Source organism: Boleophthalmus pectinirostris, unplaced genomic scaffold (genome assembly GCF_026225935.1).
Source record: "Boleophthalmus pectinirostris isolate CB_2022bp ecotype Guang Dong unplaced genomic scaffold, ASM2622593v1 HiC_scaffold_13, whole genome shotgun sequence".
NCBI lineage: Eukaryota > Metazoa > Chordata > Actinopteri > Gobiiformes > Gobiidae > Boleophthalmus > Boleophthalmus pectinirostris.
The window spans coordinates 24,771,280-24,793,546 of NW_026571036.1; the positions used below are offsets into that span (position 1 = coordinate 24,771,280).

The 22,267-nt window shown below is 40.6% G+C and overlaps 1 protein-coding gene across 3 annotated transcripts in view; it reads right to left on the reverse strand.

Moving 5' to 3' along the window:
- Positions 1–11,820, reverse strand: part of capn3b (calpain 3b) — a 21,373-nt gene extending 9,553 nt beyond the window's left edge. For 2 of the 3 annotated variants that reach the window (XM_055149763.1, XM_055149762.1), the window contains exons 1-12: positions 11,377–11,820; positions 6,819–6,888; positions 5,882–6,000; positions 5,604–5,737; positions 4,669–4,837; positions 3,600–3,683; positions 3,434–3,525; positions 2,871–2,948; positions 2,459–2,619; positions 1,736–1,905; positions 282–293; positions 1–73 (exon numbers count right to left, since the gene is read on the reverse strand). The exon at positions 1–73 is cut by the window's left edge and continues 136 nt beyond it. In XM_055149763.1, coding sequence (XP_055005738.1) covers positions 1–73; positions 282–293; positions 1,736–1,905; positions 2,459–2,619; positions 2,871–2,948; positions 3,434–3,525; positions 3,600–3,683; positions 4,669–4,837; positions 5,604–5,737; positions 5,882–6,000; positions 6,819–6,888; positions 11,377–11,697 — 1,483 coding nt within the window. In that variant the 5' untranslated portion in view covers positions 11,698–11,820. Of the gene's footprint in view, positions 74–204; positions 294–1,735; positions 1,906–2,458; positions 2,620–2,870; positions 2,949–3,433; positions 3,526–3,599; positions 3,684–4,668; positions 4,838–5,603; positions 5,738–5,881; positions 6,001–6,818; positions 6,889–11,376 lie in introns of those variants that run through there. The other variant, XM_055149764.1, reaches the window with a different exon arrangement.
- Between the last annotated feature and the right edge of the window lie 10,447 nt (positions 11,821–22,267).

Sequence of the window (22,267 nt, forward strand, 5' to 3'; positions counted from 1 at the left end):
AGCTCTTACACTTGGCTTTGGATGCAGTGTACAGGAAGAAGTCCTTCTGGAGGTGCTGGTGCTTCCCTTGCATCTACACACCAACAAACAACACAGGGACTGGTCAAAAAGGACCCTCTAGTCATTTGTGTTAGCATTTGTTATGTTCTGGATGAGAAACATATCTTTGGAAGGGATATGCTTCATCTTCATCAGTCTCTTTACTTTTGCTCAAATTGTGCAATCACACCCCCACAGTATGCAGCGCAATTTTCCGTTCAGTATTTCTGTAATGCTCGTACCTCCTTTGGAACCTGCGAAGACAAAACCACAAATCAGTACCACATAAATAATATACAAGTGAAACCATTGGCCCCGGTCAAGCAGAAGTAAACAGCAAGGCCAAAAATTCAAGTTAATGCATCTGATATAAACATGTATTGAACAGATACATATGTACTCTAGTTTATGAAACTGTTGACCTTTTTTCTGTACCATTTTTGGTTCTAAAGTTCCATACGTTTTAAACAGACCATGTATGAAACATGGAACAAATATTATTTCCCAAATTTCAAAGACCTGCAAATCATGTCAATAAATGGATGTATTTCATCATATCTTGTGTTATTCCATCTTTGAACTGTTGATGAAGGTACATGATTTTTCAAAAAAATGTATTTAAAATGATAAAAATTTGCTTGGAAGGACTGACATATTTTATAGAAATAGTTTCCTTTAATTTTGAAGTAATATTAAAGTATTCGGAAGAAAAAAGCTGATAAATGATGTAAAATCCTGCACCTTCTACTTACTTGCACAATTTTCCCTCCGTTACTTTTCCCTGTGTTACCATGACCTTTCTTAATAAAAAATCTCATTACTCAAAAAGTAAGAGGTTTTTCAACCTAATCTTGTAACATATGGTAGAAAACTATATGAAGCAAATATTCAAACCAGTTTGTTAAGGATATGTAAGTGAAAACTGCTAGTTATCACTGTTTGTATTTATTGCCCAAAAAGTGCTGCATATTTCATTCCCTCCGTTACCGACATGAGTTTTTAAAAATTTTTATCAACAACTTGAAAGAATATCACAGGTTTAACTTTACCCTGTTGGAGTGTTAACTCTTTCCTACATTCTGATACTTTACTTATTTCAATAGTCCCTCTAGTTTCTGAATAAGAGCTATTTGAATGTCAAAAATCTGCCCCTGTTTCCCTCCGTTGCCTCTTGACCGGACCCCATTGATTTACACAAGTCACCTTCACTTTCTAAGGCTGGTGTGTTGGAGAGCATTAGAGTTGTCAAAAGGAAATTCAGATATTAATTGATACTAAAACTAATATTGAAACTAGATACTCATTTGAGCAGGTATCGGTATGAAAAATGTCCCATTCACAGGACAGAAATGAACCCTTCCTGAATAGATTTAGAATGATCTTGAGCTGTATCAGAACAAGTATAATCACCACGGACCACTGTGGAACCTACCTGCATGACTGAAGAATTACACAGATATAAGGCCAATGTAACAATGTACAGATAATAGAAAAGAAAGTACCTTATTGGCGGACTCCTCACTAGAAAAGTTGCATACTGCACTGTTAAACTTATGGCTTAATTCACTTTAATCCTCAATGACATTTTAACTGCTTATTCCACAATTTATTTTTACCTGTCCTAAATTTCCATTTCAAACACCTACAGACATTATTCTTGTGAAGACATCTTTCTGAGTGTATAACAGTTTTGAACCTCGTAGATGCAGAAGCCAATGGTGAGGAACCTGGGCCCTTGGTTCCTTTGCATCCTCCGTCCCTTCTGCATCAGAGAGACTACCAAAGAGCACAATTTCTCCCCTTCTTCACTGTCATCGTCCTCCTCCAGCAGCTGCAGCCGGTACTGAGGGTTGGTCCAGAACGAGTCTGCACGGGACAGCACAGACAGAGCAGGGTGAGAGAGGCTTACAAGAGGGAGTGGCTGTCTCTAATGTTTCCCCCTGGAGCCTGGCTGTGATGTTGCAGGACACAGAGGAGGGACACTTTTGTCCTAGGGCTGTTACTCACCTCAAACTGCCCTAACACTGGATCTGATGAGTTTATTATTATGATTATGATTATGATTATTATGATTTACTGTTCATTGTGTTTGACAAATAAAGAAATATGAATTCAGTGCTTAATAATGCCAGTGACCAAACTCTGTCTGTTTCTGTTGTTGTCAGATTCATCATTCTGACCTTAAAATGTCTACAAGACCTTGAGCTTTTATTTCTCTATTTTTTCCCTAAATGAAGACATGAACATTAATAACAGACCAAACAGGCACCTTCTTTCCCTGAGGTCACGACTTCCTGTATTTTTGTACTTTCCTTTTCAACTTTCCACAAACAGCTACTTAATTGATGTAAAAATATGATATATATTTAGTACAGGTACTATGCCATCAAACCAAGTCAGAATTAGAAGCGGGGGTTACCAGGGTAGTTCCGGCAGCCTCCCGCAGAGCTACCCCGGACCCAGCGGCCCTCATTCACTGACACAGTCCAGCTGCTCCGCTCCTCGCCCTGCAGCGTGTCCGGGGTCAGGTTACAGATCTCCAGCTTTGTAAAGTACTGCTTAAAGTCTGCAAAAGACATCCTGAAAACAGGGGAAAGTATAACACATAAACTTGATGGGGGAAACAGGTGTGCCCTGAGGAAACCCACCCAAACACAGGCAGAACATGCAACTCCGCAAAGAAAGACCACATCAGTCATTGTGCTGGCAAACCAGTGTAAGAAGAGGAGTAAATAGTTTAGGTTGGCACAAAACCTTATTTGATAAACATACTGGTTGGTACAAAAAGTTTTCTTTCTAAAAGAATAAAACAATAAGCCAAAATAACTCACCAAAACTCACTTTGCTCCACTGTCTGTTTCTTCAAGTTTTCTCTGTCAGCGATGGAGATAGTGGACCACTCCTTAGAACTACAAAAAATATAACACATCATCACAATTCAGATGTAACATTTCTTTGACAAACGTTTGGAGGAATTATCTTTTTTTTTTTTTTTTTTTTTTTTTTTTTTAACTCTTTTAATATCTCTCTTATAAACTTGTCCAGTGATTAGAACAAAACAACTGGCATAAGGTTTAGAACTTTTAAACATTTATAACAAGCAGTCATGTACATGTATCAGCGTTTGTGAAAAAATAATTCAGAAAATGAATGTAGAGCACAGCGAGCTATATTAATGCTAATGTGCAGTTATTATGAAGTGCTACACATTAATCTTGTGAGCTGCTGAATTTAAATGGTACATTTTTATATAGAGATGTTCTAATGCACTAAATCACTAGCAAAAACCAATCTGATTCAACAATTGTAGATTTCCAATAGATTTTTTTCCCACCATCTTCTATCTTAGCCATCAGCGCCTTCAAATGTGAGCCAGTGTCTGCAGAAGACTTACTTTGCACACCAGGGGCCCTTCCACAGGACCCAGCCCCAGGGGTTACGGAGACGGATGAGCTGCACCCTGCTGTCCTTGTCCACCTCATCACACTGAAACACACTGTGTCAGTAACAGTTCCACCATCACACCAGCATGCAACCCGTTTACTCAGGGCCCACTCTACCTCCTCCAGGGCGATGATGGAGTAGGCGTGGCCCCGCACCAGGCCCTGCTCCATACGGGTCTCCATCTCACTCACAGAGGTCACCTGACACACACACACGCACACACACACACACACATGTTAGGGCTCCATGCTTTGTGGAGACATTACATTAAATGAACTGTATGTAAGATATCATTTTTTATTTCATAAACATGACCTTAGATACAAGGTAAGCATGATCAAATCAAATATAGATTTTACTGACAATTCAAATTCTGTGTTCTCAGTTTTATTCTTAATCACAAACAGTGGACATGATGACCAAGATGTTTATTTATGTATTCTCAATATGATTATCCATTCAGAAAGCAGGATGAGCCTCACATGAGTCTCATTTGGGTTGCCAGTTTCAATACTGGCAGTATTGATACAGTTGGTTTAAACCTAAAATTTCTCTCTCTGATGTGAATGGTCACTAAACTCCAGCACCTGCAGCCAATCCTGAGTCAGCGCTAGTGCAGCCTCTGCAGCTCAGGAGGTTCTGAGCTTCCACATGAGGTATGGTCTGTCCATATGCTGAGAATGAGACAAACTTGGATGTGTCTCTATGTGTAGGTTAAGACTCTGAGGACTCAGGTTCAGCTGAAAGCTGTACTGTAAGAGCCTAGTGCAGGCTACATACACTTCCCCTCAAAGTGATGAATATGTTTTGCCGCCAACTCTTAGATACCACCTACATTTCAGCAATAATGATTTTTGTTTCATTTCCAAGCTCATATGGTGGTACATCATGTTTTTTGTGTTATTTGAGACATAAACGTAACATAAACTAAACATAAACACGACAGGTGGGTAAGGCAAAAACACATTGCAATTGTGGGGGCTTTAATCTCTCTAAACTGTCATCTGAAAACAAAACAAATAATGTGATCTACATCTAAAATACTGTATTATTTCACTGAATCTACTTCCGTCCATCAAACAAACCATAACTGCACCTATGTTTTGACATGGAACAACCTGAACCTTGCTATTATGGTCTAAGCTTTAGCACAAAGGCCCAAATGTCTGTGTGTGTTGTACTGACGTCTATGGAGCAGCCCATAAGTGATCCTCTTGCCAGGGCTTTCCTCATGATACAGAAGAGCTGCTCAGGAGCCTGGCTCAGCTCAAAGAACTCTGTGACTCCTCCAGTGAAGTCCTCCATGGCCTCCAGCGTGTTTCCCCCCTTCAGAGCCTCGTACGACCCGTGCAACCTGACACACAGAGGGCAGAGGGCGCAAGGACAGTCAGAGCTGACTTTACAAGAACTACAGTGAAGAACCCAAGAGTCAGACTGGCTGAGGTCTGGACACTCAGTTAAGGTTTAAACACTGATGAAGACATTCTGTGAGTGAAGTCTGTATTTGGACTGGCTCTGGTCCCCTAAACTGGTTTGTTTTGAATCTTTTCAGACGGCCTGCTAGGGTTAAATACATATTACTTCTGATTGATCAGCTTTTTTTTCTGTGTTTATTTGACTTTTCTGAGCCTCTACACTGTGTGCTGGCTGATGATAAATGCATTGCACTGGAAATAGAAAACATATATGAATGTTTTGAAATAGCTGTTTCTAACATAAGCTCACTTTTTTTGTAAAGTATGTTGGCTTAACATTTAGTTGCCTTTTCTAGTGTGTATTCTCTCTATCTAATCATCTGGCTGTGGGCCTCAGTTAAAGCTGAAGATGGCCACACCGCTGAAGGTACTACACCAAGAGCCACTTTGATCACGTCAATGTGCCAGTAACATTCAAACATTGTGAAGACAAACCTTAACTGAGAGTAACCAAGGCATTCTGTGTGGCCCTGTTTAACAAAAGAGCTAAGACACACAGTTTTAGAGGCAAATGTATGTAGAAGACAAAAGCACGAGCATCTCTTTCATCTCTTTGAAGCCTTTTGCTGTCAAATGCAAGAGCGTTTGGTGGCTCTCTTATATAAGCAGAAAGTGGCTAGCACCCATGGGTGATCGGACAGTTACTTTGCATAGGCCTTCTCCAGCAGTGCACTCCAGAACTCATTCTTTCTGAAAGACTTCGTGAAGACCAGCTGGTTCCTGCTGGTGGGGATCCGGTCGTCCACCAACACGTCGATCCACTCACCATAACGCCAGAACTGAAAACACAAAACACTTAAACTTCTACCACTATCCCACACGTCTGGACATAAAACAGCCTTTAATGCACATAAACATGTGTATGCAGCAGAGCAAGTAAAGAATGAAGTGGTTTACTAAGGCTGCCTTATTTGTGTTGAGACCTGGAAGTGGAATATGCCGGCGTAATTGTCAGTGAAGCTCTGGTCTGGAGGGATGACTCTGTAAAGCAGTTTCTCATTCAGAGTGAGGCAGGCGATGGCGGCCAGAAACCAGCAGTCCCCTGAGCACACACCACACACACTTATGTATTATACTTACATTACACAATCTCTATGGTCAAATTATCATACACTCTATTGTTTCTGGGAAAATTGTTCTCTGCACTCAGAGCTGCTAGGGCAGACATGTCAAACTCAGGATAAATTTGGCCCATATAATTATATTTGATCATAACAAATATGTATTAGAGCTGGCCTTCTGGCTTCAGATGAGCTATAAAAACATTATGTATTTAAATGTTGTTATTATTTTATATTATGCTTGTTCTGGATTCAGTGTTTAAGCAGAATTATTATATAAAAAAAAAATTAATAAGAAAAGGTTTAACATTACATATCTCGAGAGAAGAGAAAACATACAGCTGTTGTTGAAAATTTTCAATAAATATTTAGTTTGGCCCACGAGTTAGTCCCAGTTTTTAATTTTGGCCTCTGTGAATTTGAGTTTGACTCTCGTGTGCTTGGGCGTCTCCTCAGGAGCAGTGCTGGGGACCCATCTGCATGATGTTGTTGCTAGACATGGTCAGGACTTCCTTAGCTGGAGGAGTTCATCTATTTCATATCTTTCACTCTCAAAGAGAGAATGAATGTATGAATATATTACTAGTGTAAAGGTCATATTGTAGTATTGTATTCTGCAGGTACTGGTGTCATTTGCAAAAAATCTTACTATAATACAAAACATACAAATTTTTATGACAATTTACAAATGCCAAACTTTTGGTTTTCGTTTCTCAAGAGCTGGACAGACCACAGAAGCACAGGCAGGTGCCATAGGCTAAGTGACCACATGGGCTTTAGGAAAAGCCTTAGTCCTTACCCAGCTCTCCTTGGCAGATATCTGTTCTGTTGGCTCCATCTATGATGAACTGAGGGTCTTCACAAATCTCCTGTCAAAATAGAAGAAGTATCATTTCAAAAATGTGTGGCTGATTTTGTGTGATGTTCATTCCACTTTCAAAACCATATTTCTATGTTATGTTAGTGAAGTGAATGTCCCTTACGGTTGTTGTTAGCTGTATCTGAAAAATCAGAAAAAATTTGAATCTTTAAGATTAAATGTAAAAACAAAAACAAAAAAAATGACATTTTACCTCAAATAGGTTGATTTCATAAAAGTAATTTGGTAATATTGGTTTGGAGGTCTAATAGATGGGATATAATAAATCTGATTAATCTTTCCTAACAACAGTGGCATTCAGCACGACTGCTGCAGTGATTTCATTCATCTAGTATGGGAGGTGTGAAGGTTTTATTTCACTATATGAGTAGTTTGGTCTCCAGTGAGAAACTATAGAACTCAAGTGTCATGGTCATGGCCCTTTAAATGAAATTTTCCATAAACACAATATCCTTCCACTTGTCACGTGAGGCAGTATTATTCAGGCCTGTGAACTGTTATTCACATTTGAGACGCTCGGAGTCTTATGAAGGTGAAAATAGTTTTAGCATTTCCTGGACACAGTGACGTGGGGGATAGAACGGAGGAGTGTATAGTCTAAAGATACTTTTGCTCTTCTTTGGTATAAAAAAAAAAAAGTTAATCTGAGAGAACAAGTTTTGTAAAGGTCAGGAGAACTACACACTGGTCGACACCTAGATTAAAGCTCTCTTCTGTAACATCTATTCTGGTTTAGTGCAGACTCACAGTGAGACAGTGAAAGACGAGACCTGGTTTGGGAGTCATGCTCAGGTTTAGAAGTCAGCAGCTGACAGGTCAGCACTGCTCCTGTGCTCATCAGGTGAGAATGTGCACGATTAACATTGAATCACAGCTTCACTGTGAGATTGTTTGTTGAACTCTTGTTTGGAAATGGCTGCCGACCAGTGACACATCCATCACAAATTATATATTTATGGTCATTTTATTTTCATATATAAGTTGCTTCATGTTTAAGACCAACAAGCCTCTGTTGTATTCTCACATATCACCATGAAGCATTACTTCTGTTACTGTTTGGCCTGACAGAGGAACATAGAGCACAGGTGAGGCTGAACAAAGGCCAGGTGAGGGGAAAGGGGAGGGGCCAAGTGAGGGGGGACAGAGAGTAACTAAATTCTTGTGGTAGATTTAAAGGTGCACTGTATGTAACATTTATGGTAAAGGTCAGGTTGTCCCCATGGGGATATTATTGCATTGCGTGGAATGTAGGGCATCTAACCTATCCATCTCCATGGAGACGAGCCTCCTGCCAAAACACAGGCCAGATCTGTGAGGAGGCGAAGCTGCTCACTGTAATAAGTATTTTTAGCAATTATGACATCTGTAATTAAAATGGGAGATATATATGTGGAACATTCTAGGCAAAACATCTCTCCGTGAAGTCAAGCAGTTGTTATAGCCGCCAGCCCAAAAGTGTCACATGATATAGTGAATATTATGCATCCTTTGTCATTTACAGCACATCTTAAACTTAACAGTGGCGTGACCCTAAGCCACAAGTGAAGAACCTTTTATAAGGGGCTCTTATGGTGTTGGGTGTGTGGGCATTCAGTCTAAATTTAGATGATGATGTGAGTCATGTGATCAGAGAGAAGACTCAGCACTGTTAGAACTGCAGTCAAGAGGAGTGCAGAGTTACTCCACATTCAGTTTCTTTGTGTCCATTAAAGGTTCAATAATGTGCATTACTGAGGCATTAAGAACTTTTGCACACCTTATCTTAAAAAACAAATTGTCATGAGCACTGGTACACAATCTATGAATGATACAACTAACTTGTCTCTGACACGTCCTTTTGGTGCATGGACCTTTCTCACAAAGCCAACCCAGAGTATGAAAGTACCCAGTCCAGACAGTTTGAGTGCTGATATGAGCTCCGTATGCAGGATTACTTCAACATGTGTGAACATACTTCAGGTATGTTTCTGATGAGGAAGCGACATTATATCCCATGGCTGTAAACTCAGAATCTCTCACTATATAAGACCTTTAGAACATGTTTAATTTAAAGGAGACCTGCTATATATTTACACCCATGGATCATGATGATCCTTTGCACATTTTAAATCACAATATTCAGTTAAAGCAATGTAATAAAAGGAACAAATCATCAGTAACCATCATCACTCCAAATACAGCTTCAGAGAGTAATGAGAAGATAAACATAACATGGTGAAAAGCTCTGAAAAGTAGATTTTGCAGAATAGGTCTGCTTAAATCCACTGTTGGTGTGTCTGCCTCTGCCATGAATGATGAGTCAAATATAAAGAAGCGGGGCTGTGGCAGTAAGTCATTACATTATTATTTGAAGCACATCAAGCGTTTAGCACTTGTGTCTGTTTACATGGTGTCATAAGGCTGCTCGCTGCTCGGTGGAACAGCTGCTGCCTGGAGCATTTCAGCCTGGACTCCAGTCAAACCAGAGGCATGCACAAGGCAAATACTACACTGTGCATGTGACAGGGTTATGAGAGGGACAGAGGGCAGAGAGAAAGAGTGATGGACAGAAAGGGTTTAGAGAAAGACAGTAATTAAAGAGAAAGAGACTGAACAAGAGTGAGCGGGGGAGAAAAAAGAAAGAGAAAGCGTGTGAGGGGGTAAGGGGGCAGAGCAGGTGGAGAATACATAGTTAGAGAAAGACAGAGCGTAAGACAAAAAGAAAGTGGTGAGAGAGAGAGGAGGAGAGACAGAGAGAGACGGGGACGGACTGGGACAGGGCACTGGTCACTGGATCAGAAAACAACAAGATCAACCAAGATGACGGAGCGCTCCCCCTTTCACACGCCTGGGACACCCTCCTCCAGAGAGCACCGGGGGCAGGAGGCGTGGTCAGTCTGAGCGACCTGTCAGCTCCATCTGGGTGACCACGCCCACAGGAAGTAACAACAGCAGATACATGGCACGTCACCACCAACCAACCCCGGGGACACTTCTGAAGATCTCAGCAGTCCAAACATGTCAACAAGATAAATACACCTCCTATTGCAGAGTCTCTAAACAGATGCTAATAAGTTAGTGTACAAAACAAGAGAAAAGGAACATTTTTGGATGAGTTGAGATGGTGAGAGGATTAGAGAAAGAGAAAGATGGAGTGAGGAGTGAGACAAAGGGAGGGAGATAGAAAAGAAGAGTACGAGGCTAGACAAAGGGTTAGAGAGAGACAGAGAGAGAGAACAAGTGAGCGAGGGCTGAGAGAGGGGGGGTGAGAATGAATGAATAAGGATTGAGAGAAAAGAGCAGAAAGAGACAGAGGGAGTCAGAGGAGAGTGAGAGAGTGCAGATGGAACAAGTGTAAAGTGAGAGAATCAGTGAGAAAGAGAAGTGAAAGAGACGAGATGGAGAAAGAGTAACACAATGAGAAGACAGAGAATGTGGGTGTGTGACTGAGAGCGAGGAAGAGTGGGAAACAGAGAGAGGGGAGGGGTAAGAGTGAATGAAAAAGAGAGGACAGAGAGAGGGAGAGGTGTCAAACCAGAGGCATTCCCACAGACATGCGGCAAATCAGCTTTGACACTGGACACATCTGAGATATGACAGTGACCTGAGGGAAAGCCTGTCCTGCAGACAGTCACTGGAGTCTTAATACGAGTTAATTCAACTTTTATAATAATATTGATGTTATATTTAATTACAGGCAAGTATAGAATCAGTTGATGGCCCACCATTTGCCATTTGTCTAAGCTGAAGGTACACAGGCAATTCAGTTTAAGCAATTAAAGCAAGACTGAATGAATGAATAAATGAAGGATAGACTGGTTTTAAAGCAGACCTGTTGTGTTTGTGTTTGCTCTAGTATAATTATAACTGATGACAATCATTATTATTACATTATGTTCTAATTTGGACACTTTAAATGACAATAATTTAAAATGAAATTGTATTTTAAACAACTTAATAAAACAAACAAGTCTGGTGACTTCTGCATTAGAAAACTGCAGTGACCAATGTGAGCTTTGGCCGCCGCAAACATCATCACAGAAAAGCGCCACATGCCGTGGGCCCCTCCTGTGGATAGCTGCAAATCACACTAGAGCAGACCAGTACAACACTGTAACCATATTGTCCATTAAAGAGATGAATAAATCTAAGTTGTCTAAAGTATTGAAAATCAGATACTAATCAATACTACAACTAGTACTGAAACTAGATACTCATTTGAGCAGGTATCAATATTAATAAAGTCTCATTGACAGCACAGAAATGAACTTTTCCTGATTAGTTTTAGAATGATGTTTCTCTGTATCAGATCAAGTGTCAGTGCACATAGACTAGTACACTCACGGACCAACATGAACCTACCAAGACGACTGAAGGAGTACACACATATAAGACACATGGGAATAGAAAAGATTTAATGTTGAAAGAGTGAATGTGAGTATCATAACCACATTAGCCTAAATACATGTCACTCATGTGTCAAAAGCACTTGACTCACAGATGGGCGTTTCCACTCAAACTTCATGGGAGGCTTCTGGCTGTAGAACAGTGAGGAGTCGTTGGCCGGGAACAGTGGATCTTCAAACAGGACTTTCTTCTTCACATACTTGTCTCTCAGCTCCAGGAAGGTCTTCAGCCTTTTGGCATCCTTCACCGCCTCATTTCGGCTCAAAATGGCTGAATAAATGGAGTTCACCCCGGCTGGAGGGTAATCAAGCTTCCCATCTGGAAGAAAAGATGCTTCAGATCCAACTATGACTTTTACGGCGGTCTCCTCTTCCACCAAAGGCCTTGGGTCTGTTTGAGCTTGGTCACTCATCCTGTCTCAGCAGCACATTAGAAATTGAAGTTTTGTCTTTGTAAAAAATAATTCTGTAATTTCCTGAGGGTTGGGAAACACTTTCAGTTCCTCTGTGGCTGAAAGAGAGTGAGCTCTAGTGGGTCAGCTCCTCCTGACTGCTTTGAGATCTCATGCATTTGCCTGTAGTGACCCTCGTAGAGCTAAATATAGTTTTAAGGACGAGGGTGAGAGAGAAAGAGTGAGAGAGCGAGGGTGAGAGGGGGTATTACACTTCTGTGGGGTATATACTGCTATTGTGAAGTCCTTTGACTTCAGATGTATGATGTTTGAGATGTTAAACAGGAGCTTGCTTCACTTCATGGCAGTGTGGACACAGACTAAGTCTTTAAGTAAGTCTTTATTTATATAGCACTTTTTCATCGACATTTGTCACAAAGACACTTTCCATAGCATTATTCAGCATTATTCATACACTCTACACCTGGTGATGGTAAACTACTATTGTAGTCATAGCTTCCTTGGGGCACACTGACAGAAGCGCGGCTGTCATGCCAATCGGCGCAATCGGTCCCTCCGACCACCACCATCACTCACACACCACTTTCATACTAGGCAATGTGGGTGAAGGACACAATGACAGTTATTCCCACTAGCGCCTCCCTGTGGCACCTGATTTTTCCCAGTGGTTTCCCATCCAAGTACTACCCAGGCGCGGCCCTGCTGAGCTCCTGAGATCTGACAGGATCAAACTTAAATGGTGTCTGTATTTCAGATCACTGAAACAGCTGAATCTTTTTTCTCTTGTGTCACTACTTTTTAACTACGACTATGGCAAAGTATTAAACCACACAGATAACAAGGCAAACATTCAAACTAAACAGGAGAAATGTGAATAAAGTTCAAGCCACAAAAAAGGGGAAAAAAACAGTTGTCCAGCATCAATAAGCTCTCCTCTAGTCCCTTTGCAGTCATGACTCCATTCTCACCTGTGACTGGCTATTCGCCCCATGTGGTCTCCCTTAGGTTGGTTAATTCCACAGGTGCTGCTGAAAGTAAATAAATAATAAGCAAATAAATAAGTCTTAGCTGCTGTGTTTCATCTGATGTTTATTAATGAGCTAAAAAATTTGTGTTGGTATCCTCCTCTCATGTGTGTTCCCAGCCTGGTCACTTTTAACAGACTGGCAGAGCCCTGGTTGACTGTGCACTGGTGCAGTGTTTCAGTGTTGTTTCAGTGATCAGGCCTGTGACACTTTCATAGTTTGTTAAATCAAATGTGTCAGCCCTTAGCTGTAAACCAAAGCTCATGTGCTGATTTTACTCCCATTATTCTGAGGGTTTGATTGCTAGTTCATAAACGGTAGCTTTAGGTTCACCTAATACCATAAAATACATTTCCTCATCAAAGACATACCTGGAGTTGTGCTCCACTGTGTTTTTAAACTCCATACACCTTCATTAAAATCATTTGGATGACACCAGCCCTGGAATTGGAATTTCTGCTAAAAAGGTAAAATGTAGATATAAATAGACTAATAATGCAGGGTGACTCAGAAATGTGTGGATGGTGAGGTAACAACATGACTAAAATATTTTATCATACTATTGTGGTCACGAGTAATACACCGTCCCCTTGTCTGTATGAATGTACATATATGTGTATATAATTGGGGGTTAGGCTAGTTCTTTTATCACAAGTGTTTTTGTGGAGAATGAAACAAGCCAACTCCTGGGTAATATTTTCACATAATAAACTATTTCAAAAGTTGATTTATTATTATTTATTTATTATTTATTATGATTATTTATTTTCATTATTTATTTTAAATGTTTTTATTTTTATTTTACTTTACAGCTTTTTCTTTTTTCCATCTCCAGATGTTTGTAACAGTGGTATAAAAGGTAAATCGACACTATATACATCGGAATTGAATCAAAGCATCGCCATCTAGTGGTACAGGATATAGGTTGCACCTGAAACAGGTCCAAAACAAAGTAATACAAACAATACTTTCTGTGTGGTGTTGTACACTTTTATTATGGAAGAACAGAAAGTGCAACTATGAAAATGTGAAAGATGACAGCTCACAGACAGACCCCAAGTCTTTAGTTTGTCTCCTAAAGCCGGGTCACTTAATATTCTTTCACTCCTGAGGCAGGGTTGCATAGTTGTTCTGAATGTGCTGTACAGTCACTGAAAATGCATTTGGAGCAATAAAAAATGAAAATGCTTATAACTTTGGCATAGAATCTGATTCACTTGGCCATAGTTTTCATTTTGACCCAGGACCTATCCTGGAGTCAAAGGGATCCATGTGTTATGATTATTCAAATTCAATTCAAAATTCAGATCAATTCAAATTTTAAAAGTTTATTGTCAGTTTTTATATGAAACATGAAGATTTGAAACTGTGTTGCCCAGTGAAAGCCACTGCCAGTGTTCAATCAGAACAAGACCTGAGGGCACAGGTGGTCCTGAGTAGAAATGAAATGAAAGCCAGGCCTGTGTGGGCAAAAGACAGAGAACAGCTAACATCAGATGCATCTGAGTGACTTGGTGCACTGTCTCCATCAGTGTATGCAAATGGATGGAGGGAGCAAGCGCCGCCGCCAAATGTCTTGAGGAACATCTCGTATGAACAAAGAAAGAAAACATCTTCACAAACATGAGATGATCAGTCTCCAAAAACCTGTGACCCTCAAATGACCCCACAGACTGTCCTCCAAAAGGTGCTCCTGGAACCGAGGGGGGTCATGCTGTGGTCTCCCAGTGGCATCAAAGTATATCAGAAAAGGACGTTGTCTACCTTGATGCCACGGGGAGCCTCTTACAAACTAAAAGTGGGCCTCCCTGTATGTGGGGGTATGAGCTTGTGCTACTTCCTGCCACATGGCCTGAGAATGCACCACCGCCTCTGTATGCTACTGTTGCAAAGTGGCATGGCCAGAAATCACTTTTGACAGCACCGCATGGTGAAAATTTGTGAGTACACTTCACATTTCTCAAAGGAATTACTACAGTTTTTCACACATGCAGAGCATAGATCCTATATTTGCGAGCAACACACTGTGTATAACTATAACTATTATGAATTAATAGCAAATTTTTTTGTGTCAATATTACTTTAACATTTTTTTTTCCCCCCATATTCAGGGTTCCCACTCTTTTTCACTGACAACATTTTAAACCTATGAGTTTTTCATGACCTATGAATGTGAATGTGAATTTTCCAAGACTTTTAACAGCACCTACATGTGTAGAACTGATCAGACTTTTAGGGCTAAATAGGAAATGTTAATCCTTTCCACTCACCTTATGGTTTGGGATTATAGATTTGGAACATTCAAAATCCTGTCAGTGCATTTATTGTCGTCTCTTTTAAATAAAAGGTGCAGACGTTCAGAAATAATCAGAACAGACTCATGAGAACTTAACAGAACACTGGAGTTGCATGAAAGAGATACTAAAATTCCATTACTTCTCTAAGACTTTCATTGAACAAACAAAATTCCATGATTTTTCCAAGCCTGGAAAATTACATTTTCAATTTCCATGACTTTTCCAGGATTTCCATGGGCGTGGGAACCCTGCATATTTCAGGTTACAGAGTTCTGGCCAACTACACGATAAGGATTCAAGATCTTTTTCCAAACTAACTTTTCTATAAAGCTTCACCTTTTGATAAATCAATTGACTGAAGTTTGTTCACTGACTATAATCGACAAATAAAAGACACGATGGGATTTTGTGGAATGCTCTCTAAATCTCAAGACAATAGAATTTCTCCAGAGAAAGAAAGGAATGAAACAGTTGATTCATTTAATGAACTTTGGCCAGTGTGTTTTAATACTGATTTGTAAATGTCATGTGAATACTTTCTTTGTGTAAAACTGTTAAGTTGTAATTCCACGCCAACACGCACCTCATTGGTCAGTCTTCCCGCTTACCTTAAGATTTAAGAGGAGGAAGACAGACCTCATCGCAGTTCGCCAGTTCTGACCAGTTAAATTCAGATCTCAGTTCAGCAGAAGAAGATCACAGAAACAGTTCAGCTCAGAATGGTCAAGATGTTGTAGAGCCGAACAAGAGGGACAACGGCCAAGTTCTCCCTCTGTTCAAAGCAGTTCCTGTCGTTTCACGTGATGTGATCTGATTTGAAAGCGAAGTTTTCATATTTTTGCAAATTTAAATATTAGCATTTTTCCAGACTTAGTCTTTTTGATTGATTAGCCTTAATCTGTGACCAGCGCTGTTAGACCTCATAGACCAGGGGTGTCAAACTCATTTCGGTCCGGGGGCCATATCCAACCTACTTTGATCCTAAAGGGGCCGGATCAGAAAACTCATGTCATATGTACCCCAAAAATAACAATAAGTTCAAATATTTGTGCAGAGAGACGCAAATCTATTACAGAAGTCTTGATGAACTCTTTCTTATTATAATATTATAATATTATGAACAACCTGAAACTTTAAGAAAAATTCTATTTCAACACAATGTTTTAACATTAACTTGTATGCAAACAGGAATAAGTCAATTTTTCTTGGAAAATCATACACTCTGTGTCCACTTTTCTCATTTTGGACATTTTTTTGATGAGGGTGTCACGGTCAACAGTCAAAATGATCATCCTTTAAGAGCGTTCGGAAAGTCTTCATTTGTGCTGCTCTGGTGGGAGGGGCCATGTACAGAGATGCTGGAGATGCTGCTATGCTAAGCACCGCAGAAAATTACCAATATTTTAATAGAAAAAATAATTAAAATATTTTAGTAGAAAATCACCCATCGGCCACATTAAAGGTCTTGGAGGGCCGGATCTGGCCCCCGGACCTTATGTTTGACACCTGTGTCATAGACACTGAAACGTGTCCTCTGATCCTCTGGAACAGAGGAGAGCGTCCTTCAGCCTGACACCGACTGAGCCTGGAAGATCATGTGGCCTTCATCCATTTCATTGCGTTTGATTCTTCAGAACCGACGTCCTGAGAAACTCAAAGCTTCATTGGACCTGTGAGGACCACATGGTGACTGGACATGTCCACGCTCCCCGGGTTGTATGTGCACTGTCACAGAATGACTTACTTTATCAATTTAGACTCAACACAGAACTTTAGATAAACTCTTAAAGTTGTGTCTAATCTCAGATCTCTAGACACCAGTTTAGAGCGACCTCCACTCATTTACATATTTGATATTTAAATGTTTGTTTAACTTGGTCAATAAATATTCATAAACCACTGTTTGCTTTGGTGAATAGTGATGTCATTTCCAGTGATGTCATTTCAAAATATACAGGTCACTGATATGGACAAGAATTTACGAACCTTCAGATCAATTGTTTAATTAATTATTAATTAATTAATTAACGTAGGTAATTGATTAAATTGGATTGGTAATATTTCTCAACATTTGCTGAGTGGTGCCTCCAAATTTACTTCTAGTCAGAGCTGAACACTCACAAAGACCACGTGAGTGCAGCTTTAACTTAGAACTCCTAAATTCCAACCTGTAACATCAGTTACTCCCTACATCTCCTGGTATCACACTGTGTGCCCATGTAGATTTCACACTACATATTTTGGCACCCCGGTGTGAGGCCAGAAGTAGTGGTAGTAGTAGTAGTAGTAGTAGTAGTAGTAGTAGTGGCCAGTGTGCATAAAATCCAAAATGGCCCTTGCCGAAACAACAAAAGGTTATATCTCCCCTTCCTTAGTCTTAAATTGTTGTATAATGTAATTTTTCTACTTTGTTTGATACAAGGAATCCAATTCTGATTTATTCTTCTTATTTTTATTCATTTTTTATGTTAAATCTATTATCCTCATATTTAACTAATAAACTGTCAAGATGTCTGAAAAAGTCCCATTTAAATATTACTCAGGGCTCTAGGTTCATATTTTTACCTCAAGGTGCTTTTCTTTGATTGGACGGGTCACTATGTGGGCATGTTGGAGCAGTGGTTTGCATCAATCTCTCTGCTACGAGTCCAATTTATCTATGGATAAAACCGTCTGCTAAATACCTGTGTTCAACCATTAACTATAGTGTCAAAGATCACATGTGGTGACCAAAAAGATCATTGTCCTGGTCCCTGGGGTCAGAGCAACAGGGAAATTCCAGGGGCCACTCCTGGTGTTACACATAGAGACAGTGAGCCTTCCCTGGGTCAGACTAGTCAGGCTGGGCCTCTGGAGCCCCTCTGGTACTCTGGCTCCAGTGGGTTAACCCTAACCCTCCAGCGGCGGGACCCTCCTAATCCTCTCCCCAGAGACAGTAGAACTTGCCCTAGGTTAGACTTACTAGTCAATTCAGTTCAATTAATTTATTGTCAATTTTCATATGAAGAATTGAAATTTTGTTCCTCACTCCCAACTAGGGATGGGCATGATTAGACGATTAATCGATAATTGATCATTAAGAATTTCATCGATTACATTAATTTTAATCGACAAACCGAATGTAGATTGCTGTGCGTAGTGTGACCAAACAGAGGTCCGTACATGTGTCTCTGCACTCAGAAGGAGCGAGACACGAACAGTCGGTCAGTCTGCAACGTAACGAAACGCAAATGCGTATTTAACGATGACTTGTACAAGAAATTCCATGCTTTCCGTTGCGTTGGGGACAAGTGTGAGTCCATGTGCACAGTGTATAAAGCAGGAACATATGTTTCGGTGTCCAGTGGGAAAAAGCTTTGCCAGGTGAGAGTCACTCAATGTCGATGAGTCCCCACCTCCCACCCCCTGTACGGTGTCCTGGTTTTGACAAACGCAAATATGGTCACACTGACCTGTATTCTACTGAGTCATGTCTTTTAATCCGACAGAAATTGACCGCATCAGTGACACAAGAGCTGTAGTTTTATCTTCGCTGAGTTTATGCAAATTAGCGATGTGGTTTTAAGTTTTGTTTCTGTGAGAGTTGCGCAAAACTGAATTAAACACATTATAATGTCAAACGGGCTGATGTGGCTCTAGAGTGGTTACGGTTTATATGTCGTAAAGTTGAATTTATTTATGCAGATTAGTAGTGCAGATAGTAATAATAATGATGATCATTTTAATATACAAACGTTAATGATTAATCGATAATCAATCGTTAATTCTTCCGACAATCGATGCCCATCCCTACTCCCAACCTTCTCAAATAAAAAAATAAATAAATAAATATATAAATAAATATATAATAATAATAATAATAATAATAATAATAATAATAATAATAATAATAATAATAATAATAATAATAATAAATGGAAAAGTTCAAATGTTCTTCTTTAGGAAGACAGATTCCTGGCTGCCTGGTGGTTAGAGAAGGAAGAGAGTTCAGCATCCGCAGCCTGGTGGATGAAGCTGCTGATGAGTGTGGTGGTTGGGGAATGGACGGTACCTCCTTCTGGAGAGCAGGAGTCTGAACAGATTGTATGACCTGCATCATTCACAATCAGGCTGACTGGCTGACCCCTGGAGCCAGAGCAGCACGGATGCTCCAGGGGCGACTCCTGGTGGCTACACCCAGAGACAGGAAGCCTTCTCCAGGTCAGACTAGTCAGGCTGGGCCTCTGGAATCTCCCTGATACTCTGCCTCTGGTGGGAGAGAGTCCTGGTCCCTACCCAAGGACAGTGAGCTTTCCTGAATTTAGACGAGTCAGGTTAAGTCCCTGGGGCCAGAGCACTGGGGATGCTCAAGGGGCCACTCCTGGTGCTACACCCAGAGACAGGGAGCCTTCCCTGGATGAAATTAGTCAGGCCGGGGTCCTGAAGCTTGCCTGGTAAGCCCCCCCTCCCCAACTAAGGAATGGAGAAGCACCCTGACGAGACAGAAGGTCAGTGTGTGTGCAAAATAAAAGTAGTATGTGTGTGAGTGTGACGGAGCGCCCGTGTTGCCCCTTCATCGCCGGACTGGCGCGTCTTCATCTGGCCCAAGAGCGAGCGGAGTGCTTCCCAAGCTCCGATAGACGGTTTCTACGTAGGACCGCGAGACACACTATTTTCCCCGACATCTGGACTGTTTCCCAGCTAGTGCATTCGAGGGTGCACACTTGACACCTACGCCCGCACTCTTACCTGCAGCAGTCTCTGCGCCGTTCTCTGGTTCGGGGGCCAAACCGAGGCACTTCCTGGTTGTGCTTTAAATAGAGCATAGTGGCGCACTCAAGGGGGACATGTGATCTCGGACTCGACCATTGTGGTCTATTTGGGGTGTTATTTTAGTTTTTTAAGTTATTTAATGGAATTTATGATAACCATATGAGGGGTTCTTTAAGTTATTTTCATTATGTTTATTTCCAAGTTGATTTGTGTTCATCAATACAGTTTTGCTTATGTTAATTCCTTAAAACCCCATTTTTGGTTAATTGGTTAGCCCAGGGGGAGGGGGTATAAAAGGAGGGAGCTCCAGTCATTTTTGGCCTGACTATGTGGGTGCTGGCTTCTGTAAGTGCGATTATTGTAAATATTGTTGTAAATACTTCTTTTTTTTTTTTTTTTTTTTTTTTTTTGTTGGACTCTACCACCTCATTTTTTCACTGTAAATATTCCACTCTGCACTTTGAGCTGTGATGTGAATAAAAACACACTAAGTAAAGTTTTTCGACTGAGCCATCATTTTTTTACATTAATTTCGGACTCACACCTCCCAGAGGTGTGAGTTCTCTACTGTGAGGTGAAAGTCCTTCTGACAGAGGGCTCTGCCAGACGTTCCCAACACACCCTCACAATACGCTTGGACCTGCAGGTCTTTCCAACTTCCTCCTCTGCCAGCGAACCCAACTCACAACCAGGTGGTGCCCTACAGCTCTGCCCCCTCTTCACCTGAGTGTCCAGGACACACGGCCAGAGGTCAGATGACACGTCGATAAAGTCAATCATTGACCTCCGGCCTACGGTGTCCTAGTGCCACGTGCACTGATGGACACTCTTGTGCTCGAACATGGTGCTCATTATGGACAAACCCTGACTAGCACAGAAGTCCAGTAACAAAACACCACTCGGGTTCAGATCAGGGAGGCCGTTCCTCCCAATCACCCCTCTCCAGGTGTCACTGTTGTTGCCCACGTGGGCGTTGAAGTCCCCCAGTAGAGCTACGGAGCCCCAGAGACTCCAAGAAGGCCGGGTACTCTGCATGCTACGTTTTGGGAAATTTAGCCCTGGTGTGATATGTGACTTTGGATAACGTCACACCCAGCATCAAATCCATACATTTGTGTGGGATCAAAGTGCATTGGGGTCACGTCTGTAACTGACAGACTGATGATGTTTCATCTGTATGTAGTAGTAATGTTATATATTTTAGCAGCTGGATGGGTGAAAACTAATTCAAAAAGTTGAGATAACATCATGCATTTATTCTATGTAAAGAGACACGTCTGTGCTCTTGTATATATCCTGGCCTCTACTATCAGTGTTCTGTCCCACCAGTCTCAGTTCTGACCACCTACTCTCCAATGAACTGACAATGTTGGTTGAATTTGTTTAAGACAAAAAGTAATCCAAATGAGACTACATTTTTGAATAGTAATATTAGTAATATAAATATATTACATTTTAGAACTTTAACTGGTTATGGACCCATTTTTCACTCTCATACTTGTGACTGATGGACTTTACAGTGTAAGTGTAAAACTAATGTAACAGGTATAATGTTAAATTAGATTATTATGTTTGTGATGGAGATCTGTTTGTGGGAAGTTGTTACATTTGCGGGTTCATTACATTGAGTTTTTTGTGGGTTTTGTGTGTGCATGTGTGTTTTTGTGTTTGTTTGTTTTTTGTTTGTTTGTTTTTTTTGTTTGTTTTTTGATTATTACGTTTGTGGGACTAACACGTCCCCTTACACTGACCTCTTCAGACGTGGGTACAGGTGAGCAGATCTGCAGAAAGGGTCCTCACAGAGTTTATTTTTGTCCTAGACATGGCAGCCTTGGTCAAAAGTAGTTGATGTAACATGTAAGTAACTTGCTCAAAGTACATGTCGAACCCTCCCTGTGGTTAATGTGCACCTAGTGTAAAACTTACTGTTCTATGTGCAATCACTGTATCATTGTATTGTGTGATTTATTCACCTGTTTTTATGTTTTGAACTTGTTCTGTACAGTGTACATTGATTCTGATGCACCAAACTCAATTTTATGGCTGTTTTATAACAACAAATATTGAAACTGACACTGCCTATGGTATTACTGCTTTGCATCACCAGGAAGTTACTACTCAGACTCAGATGAAAATGGGTATTTCCAAATACAGGCAGTAGGAAATATTATGTTGTAACCTGTTCAATGGAAACATAAGAGCTGCTGTTTATTTTTTGTCAGCATGAATGTGGACCTCTGTGGAAATGACAAAAAGAGGGTGAAGGTAAAGTAAGTGGGAGACAATAGAGGTTAAAAAGTGTTTTAAGTTTTAAATGGATTGGTGCAGTTACAGAAAACCTTCCAAGTGGCTCCCCTGTCCTTCCTAGAGAGAGAGAAAAAGAGAAATCCAGGGAAGAACCACAGTTAAGAACATACCATCTCCCATGGATGGACAGGCAAAAGTAGTTGAAAGTAGAAAATTATGTGACCATTTAGGGTTTTTTGTTTTGTTTTT